General features: G+C 40.1%; 1 protein-coding gene across 1 annotated transcript; it reads right to left on the bottom strand.

The window, feature by feature from the left end:
- Nucleotides 1–373: 373 nt before the first annotated feature.
- Nucleotides 374–2,692, bottom strand: TAF7 (TATA-box binding protein associated factor 7). The gene has a single exon (XM_023193014.2). The coding sequence runs from the start codon at nt 1,928–1,930 to the stop codon at nt 881–883; it is 1,050 nt and encodes a 349-aa protein (XP_023048782.1). The 5' UTR covers nt 1,931–2,692; the 3' UTR covers nt 374–880.
- Between the last annotated feature and the right edge of the window lie 4,908 nt (nt 2,693–7,600).

Below are 7,600 nucleotides of genomic sequence, written 5' to 3'. Positions count from 1 at the left end.
CCAAACCAATGGAATGGTTCATTGGACTGCACTTGATAACCACTGCTTTGTTTCCAACATTTTGTGCAGGTAGATTCAGTAAGCTTTTTAAAAAAGGCACAAAGGCCTTCATCTACAAAAATTAGGGTAGTTTAAGAAAGCTCTGTATCTAATGTTTCCCAGGTTTCAAGTAGATCAGATAGAATTGGAATCTTAATATGATGCAAACATGACAATTCCCAATTTCTTTACCCCTGCTGTGTTGCTTTTTTTCATAAACCCAACTGCCTCTACCTGCAGAACTGGATCAAATTTCTTAGTCACTAAACTCCACCACAAAACCACCTCAAAAGGGACCTGACTCCCACCAACCATGAAAGAACAAGATACACTATAAAGTGAAAAACAGATGCTTTTATTTATTGTATTGGAAACAACTTAATAAAATTTGCATCTCTACATATGGGAAACTGCTGTGAGTAACTGGGAAAACAGCTATTGCATGGGAAAACATATGCAAACTAGCATCATTGTCTCTAGACTAGGTTCTTCTTATTGATCTCATGTCATCATAAAGCAGCAACAGCAGCTTCTAGAAAATGGAGAAACAGCAAAGTCCTGCAGTGGAGCTACAATTAAGGTTGAACCATACATTCCACTAAAACTGCAACTTTCCTACAATCATTTTTCTGCCTATACAATCCTGCTTCTTATAGGATGAACACCTAGTAAAACAATGTAAATTTGCTGAAAAACAAAACTACAAACAAATGAAAGAACTTAACAGAACACACAGCATTAGGACTAGGAAGTGCAAGGTCTTAATATCCAGTACAAGTAATGAAGCCAAAATTTTCTAATGCTGACCAGTATGAACACTGAAATTAAGTATCAGTTCTTTTTACTTCTCTAGGAGTGATTCTAGCTCTTCTTGCAAGGAGCTGAGTTGCTCCTTTTCTCGGTCTTCCTTTTGTTTGAGCTCATCCAGCACAGCCTGAAATCTGTTCTTGAGAGCCAGATTTTCCACTTTCATGATGAGATCCTCTTGTCGTTTTGCCCTGTCCTGGGTCTCTTGGAGCTTGCCTTTCATGTTGTCAATCTGCTTCTGAATTCCCATAACCAGCTGATTGGTTCCCTCATTTTCCTGGTGCTGTTCATCTGATTCATTTAGCTTGTCCTGTAGTTGTCTCTCCAGATCTTCCTCAGTGTCAATGATGTTTATATCTTCTTCATCTTGATGCTGGGTCTCATCTTCATCCTCACTGCTGCTGCTGAGGTCATTGAATATCTCCCGAAGCTCATCATGTTCTAATGAGTCATGGCCCTGCCTGTGACCAGACATTCCTGGAGAAGAGATATCCAGGCCTTGATTTTCTGCCTCCTTTGTTTCATCTTCAGCAATTATTTCCCACCGAGTACTAACAGCTTCAGCATCTGTACTCAGCAATCGTTTCACTTCTTTTTCCACATCTGGAGATTCAATATATTTCTTCTTTGCTGTCTTCCGGAACCTTCTCTTCCTGACATTCTTCAGAGGCAGAGTAATTCCGTGGTTCCAGATAAACTTTTTCTCTTTGTCCTTATCCTTTTTCTTGCTTGCTTTAGGATCAGTGCTAGCAACTGGCTCCTCCACAGGTGGATAGAGATCACCATCAACTGTGGATACAAGCATCTGACAGATATCAGCTGTCTTGTAAAAGGTTTTCTTATCAATGGTTTTCAAGCTTTCCATAACACAGGGCAGGTCTACCAATTTTGAGGCCAAGGGAACACGGTCCACTCTGACGATTCCATGACGCCCATCAGGATGAAACTCAATTGTCAGTCTGTCCTTGAGGTTGACATGACCAGACTGTACTGCCCTTCTCACAGAAGAGGCATATTCTGGAGGCAGACGTAAGATAAACTGGCTCTCCAGTTCGTGAGGAGCATCATCTTTGCTTTTACTCATCTTTATTTCTTTGTGACTCACTTCTCCAATAAATGCTGGTTACCGTAAAAAGTTCCAGCTACTGCAATAGTTTAAAACACCAGTTCGCTATGAATTGAAATATTTTAATTACAAGAAGTTCTCTGCAGATCAGCAGCTTAGCGTCTATTTTGCCTTCGTTTTTATTTAAGCTCCAAGTCCTTTCTCTAAATATGCTGTGACCGAATACCAGTCGTTAACACAAAGGCTTATTCACAGACTTAAGTTCGTTAAATCAGATGCAATGCCAAGTCCCAACCTCTAGGTGCCGCTGCCGGACAACGCGGAGAGAGCTACCTAGCTAGGGAGCAGGAAAGCAAATGGCGGCTCCCGCGGAACGGTTTTCGGCTCAGAAAGCCCAGCAGAGATACTCTCAATTTACAAACTCTCCCGGAACAGACACTCAAAACATCAGGGCTCAGTGAGCTCTCTTCGCCTCGGGTACTTACAATCCAGTGACGATTATAAGTGCAGTTTCACCGGGCCGGAGCGAAGGGAAGAGGAGGCCGCAAGGAGCAAAGCGGGAGGCAGCCGAGCGTCTCCTTGTCGTTTCCTTAATTCTTCCTGCCGCTTGGCAGAGTGATCCACTATCGATTACTTCTGAAAGCCCAGGATGGGTAACGCGAAATCTTGCCGAGAGGCGCAGCTCGGAGCACCAGACCCGGCACCTCGCCAGCCCCGCGTCCGACCGTTCGCCCAGAGAAAACGGAACTGCTACGTTAAGACGCGGGGCGGGAAGTGGATGTGAGCGACAGCCCCTCCGGCCGAAAGGGCGGAGCCCTGGCGCGCGCAGGCGCAATAGCGCAATTACGCTGCCCAGCGTGAAACTCGTCTTTTCGCGAGAACTTGCTTTTCCGGGATGAAAATGATAAGTGTTTCCGAAGAGCTGTTGGTTTCAAACTATTTAGAGCTTGGAAGTTACAAGAAAGACACAGATTCGTCCCCCGCTAAGCCAGCACTTTTAAGGGATCGCTGTGGGGCCGGATGGCTTCTAGACTTCCGGGTGATTCCGGGAGATGGGGGACGCCTGGCAGTAAGCGACTTTGCTTCTGGAAACATCTCGGATGCTTCCTAGGGTCTAGCCAATCTGGTGCCAATACAAGAATGTGTAGCTACTATACAATGGATTTTAAAGTACCCAAATCAATGGAGTGAGGAAGACATGGAGCCACCTATATAATTCTAAGCCTCTCTCTGTGTGTGTGTGTGTGTGTGTGTGTGTGTGTGTGTGTGTGTGTGTGTGTTTTGGAAATGGAGTCTAGGCTGTCACCCAGGCTTGAGTGTAGTGGCACAATATTGGCTCACTGCAATCTGCACCTCCAGGGTTCAAGCGATTATCTTGCCTCAGCCTCTTGAGTAGCTGGAATTACAGGCACCTTCCACTACCCCAGCTAAGTTTTGTATTTTTAGTAGAGAAGGGGGTTCCACCATGTTGGCCAGGCTGGTCTCGAACTCCTGACCTGAGGTGATTTGCCTGTCTTGGCCTCCCAAAGTACTGGGATTATAGGTGTGAGCCACCGTGCCTGGCCCAAAGTCTATATTTTGTTTAATATAATTCCCTGTAGGGGAATTGTGCCTCTGGGTTTCCTTCTGTTCTATAATACTCCTGGGGAAACAAGGGTGATTCCTTTTTATATGCTTGATTTAGATGTAAATGTAAACAGAGAAGGAAGTGTTCTTCTGCAACCACAGGTTCATTTTGGACAGAATTGTCTGATAGACTGAGCATCTGGTTAAAGTAGACATAATTGAAGTATTGTTTCCTGCTTCTCATGTATAAGTAATTTTAAATACTTTGACATTTTTTTTAACTCCAACTCTACTATTTTGCTGTTTTGTGCTTGTCTTTTCTATGGAGGGTCAGGTGTTTATCCACACATATTTTTAGTATTTTGACATAACTGGGTAACAGTTGGTACTTATTTCTATCTATTTCCATTTATTTTTGAAATATCTGGTAGAGCATCAAGGCCATTAATATTTAATTTCTATCCTCTAAAATATTACCAATTGCCCCTAAATTTAAGAGAATTCTCTTAAGATGTAATTAACATTTCCAAAATTCACTTTATTCCTGTATGATTGAAAGCTCCATGATAGTGATCTTTTTCTGTCCTGGTCATTGTGTCCCAGTGCCTAGTACCAGAACATGGGAGATACACAAAAAATATTTGCTAATGGAATGAAAAAATTGATCTATCTAGAAAGATCATAGTCTTAAATCCTGTAGTGATTTGTGAGAGAAAATACATTCTTTGTCACTTTAAAATGAGATAGAGCCACTTTACATACATTTCCTCTCTAGTCAAGGACAATTCTAATTGTTATGAGATGGGGAGGTTTGCTAATAGTGTGTGTGAATCTGATTTAGCTAGAATGAGATACTGTCGTGGGAGGAAATTAAAATGACCAAATTAAAATTTGGTTCTTAATGTTAATTTTAAAAGAGAAAGTATGCCCTTCCAGATAACTGTAAATTATTTCTCTTTGCTTATAATGTGTTGAAGAATGTTAGCTGACTTACCTATACCTCTTTTTCAAAGATGAAGCTTTTTCTACTACAGGCATGAGCCACCTCGCCTGGCCATGTTTTATTTAGCCATATAAAATGTGAGGTAATTATACTTGAAAATAATCCAAATATTACTCAGCATCTTCCCTATGAGTTTTATGATGCTCAAATATTCTTATCATAGAAGTTAACTTGAGATAAATTGTATCCAATTTTTCATTTTCCAAAATTACTATCTATTTTAGTTTCTAAACCTTTTTTTACATGGAATATTGCCAGACATAGTTAAAAGGATTAACTAAGGTTTTCTTAATGTATCTAACTCCTTCAGTCCTGAAATATATTTTCTGCTTTTGAGTTTAACACATTTTCTATATGCTGTTTTTAGGAGAGAAAATTATATTGACCCTGAATATTTTTTAAAATTGGGTTTATCAGTGGACATTAAGATAATCTGCTGGGTGCAGTGGCTCATGCCTGTAACCCCAGCACTTTGGGAGGCCAAGGCAGGTGGATCGCCTGAGGTCAGGAGTTCAAGACCAGCCTGGCCAACATGGTGAAACCTCATCTCTACTAAAAATATTTTTAAAAATTAGCCAGGCTTGGCAGCAGGCACCTGTAATCCCAGCTACTTGGGAGATTGAGGCAGGAGAATTGCTTGAACCCGGGAAGCAAAGGTTGCAGTGAGCCAAGATTGTGCCATTGCACCCCAGCCTGGGCAACACTGGAGCAAAACTCCATCTCAAAAAAAAAAAAGATAATGTGATGTGGCAGGCCTCTGCCTGTCACTAAGGCCTAAGGCCTCTGCCACATCACATTATCTTAATGTCTACTGATAAATCCCCAGTTTAAAAAAAAAAAAATTCCATTAGACATTCAGAAAAACTCTGAATTGATGAATTACGCTCCTGTGGTTGTTCCATGGAATATCTGTGATAGTAGTGAACAAAAGATTTGGGGAGAGCAATAAATTCCCCGGTGTGATAACAAGTCCTCCAAAGGCTTCCTGCCTGTGATTAAGGAGTGTGGCAATCACGTTACTAATAATCGTGTATGTTTGAAAATTCCATTTAATACACTTTCTAGTTCCTTAAAGGGCTCCAAAGTATAAGCAGCCCTTTAATACACTTTCTAGTTCTTTAAATGGCTGCTTATACTTTGGAGGTTAAATTATGGGTGATGGGAGAAATCCTGCTTATATTTAGGAGGTAGAAGATTATAGGGGTGAGGAAATAGCAAACACCACAGAAAAGCCAACTTACATATTGCTATATCACCATATATTTTAAAGGCAAAAAGGTTAACTAAAAATATATAGCAGTTCCTGTATCTAGTAGGATGTTTTCTATAGGAAAAACATTAAATTCTAATTTACACTGGTTTAAACGGTAAGAAAATCTGTGATCCCAAAAAACAGGTAGTCCAGCACAGCTTTGTCCAATAGAAATATAATGTGGGCCACAGATGGTCAGCCATAGATGTGATTTTAGATTATCTAGTAGCCACATTCAAATAGCAAAAAGAAACAGGTGAAACTTCAATAATTTTAATCCAATATATCTAAGATATAATTGCAACATATTTTTACAATAATGTAAATATATTAATAATACATTTTATATTCTTGTTTTGTACTAAATCTTCAACACCTAGTGTGTGTTTTGCACTTACAGCACTTCTCAGTTTGGACTAGCTGCATTTCAAGTGCTCAGGGACCACATGTGGCTGGTTGTTACTCTAGTGGACAGGCAGGTCTAGAAGTTTCAGTGCCTCTAGGCCAGATACAATCATGGTATAGCACAAATTGTTTTTTCTTTCTAATTTTGAAGAATGAGTACTTATTTATACTTTTTCTATTATTGTTTCAGCTCTGCTTTCCTCTCCTTGTAGAATTCCAAAGGCTGCAGTCACAAGATACCAGCCAGCAGCAATAACTGGAGAACTTTCTTCCTTGTCCATGACAAGAGAGTCACTCTCCCCAAGCAGTCTATCTTTCAATCCAATTGGACGAACTTAGGCCACGTTCCTATTCTTGGCTCATTAATACTCACTAGGGAAATACCCTAAGCCTGTGTTTCTGAAAATGGGGAGAGGTGAAGAGACATTTGGTAATGTCTGGAGATATTTATGGTTGTCACAACTGTGGGGGGTGGGTCCTACTGGTATCTAGTACATAGAGGCCAGGGATACTGCTGAACATTCTACAAGGCACAGAACAGCTCCCCACCACAAAGAATTATATGGCTCAAAATAGTACCAAGGTTGAGAAACCCTGCTTATTATTTTAAGTCTGTATTCCTAACTAAGCACTGTCAAGAGGATGAGATTATCATTATTAGATTAAATTTATCAGAACCTACTACAGCTCTGAATAGGTTCTGCTTCCCTAGGTACATGAAGGGTGAAAACCTAAACTAAAAGGAAGTGTTACGAGAGGAAAAAGGGCATGAACAGCCAATGGTATCCATAAATGAGCTGATTATTTTTGTAATGATAAAAGTATATATCTATTTTAAAAGTATGAATAAGCATCGAATGTAAATTACATCAGTAGTTACATAATGCAGTTACTCAATTTTACATTTTTATCAATATTTTCTACCTTTTATAGTGAAATTTTCTCCTTTAATATATTGAATTTACAGCGAATTTTTTATAATAATTTTTTACAGTGGATAATTTCTTGAATAGCCATTTTTACGAAAAATAAGTTTCAATACTGTGTCATCTTGAAAAGAAAACATCAAGAGGGAAAAATTTGTAAGAATTCTTAGTCGAATTTTAATGAATTTTAGTATGGGTGCGGTGGCTCATGCCTATCATCCCAGCACTTTGGGAGGCCAAGGTGGATGGATTACCTGAGGTCAGGAGTTCGAGACCATCCTGGCCAACATGGCAAAACCCCGTCTCTACTAAAAATACAAAAAATAGTCGAGCATTGTGGCATGTAGCTGTAGTCCTAGCTACTCGGGAGCCTGAGGCAGGAGAATTGTTGGAACCCTTGAGGCGGAGGTTGCAGTGAGCCGTGATCACGCCACTGCACTCCAGCCTGGGTGACAAAGCGAGACTCTGTCTCAAAAAAAAAAATATTAAGAATTTTAATAAAACGTTTGAATTAAATTTTGTGAAATGATCATTTT

The sequence above is a fragment of the Piliocolobus tephrosceles genome, chromosome 4, assembly GCF_002776525.5.
Source record: "Piliocolobus tephrosceles isolate RC106 chromosome 4, ASM277652v3, whole genome shotgun sequence".
In the NCBI taxonomy this organism is placed as follows: Eukaryota; Metazoa; Chordata; class Mammalia; order Primates; family Cercopithecidae; genus Piliocolobus; species Piliocolobus tephrosceles.
The sequence above is the reverse complement of the archived record's forward strand: the minus strand, read 5'-3'. Positions and strand labels throughout refer to the sequence as shown.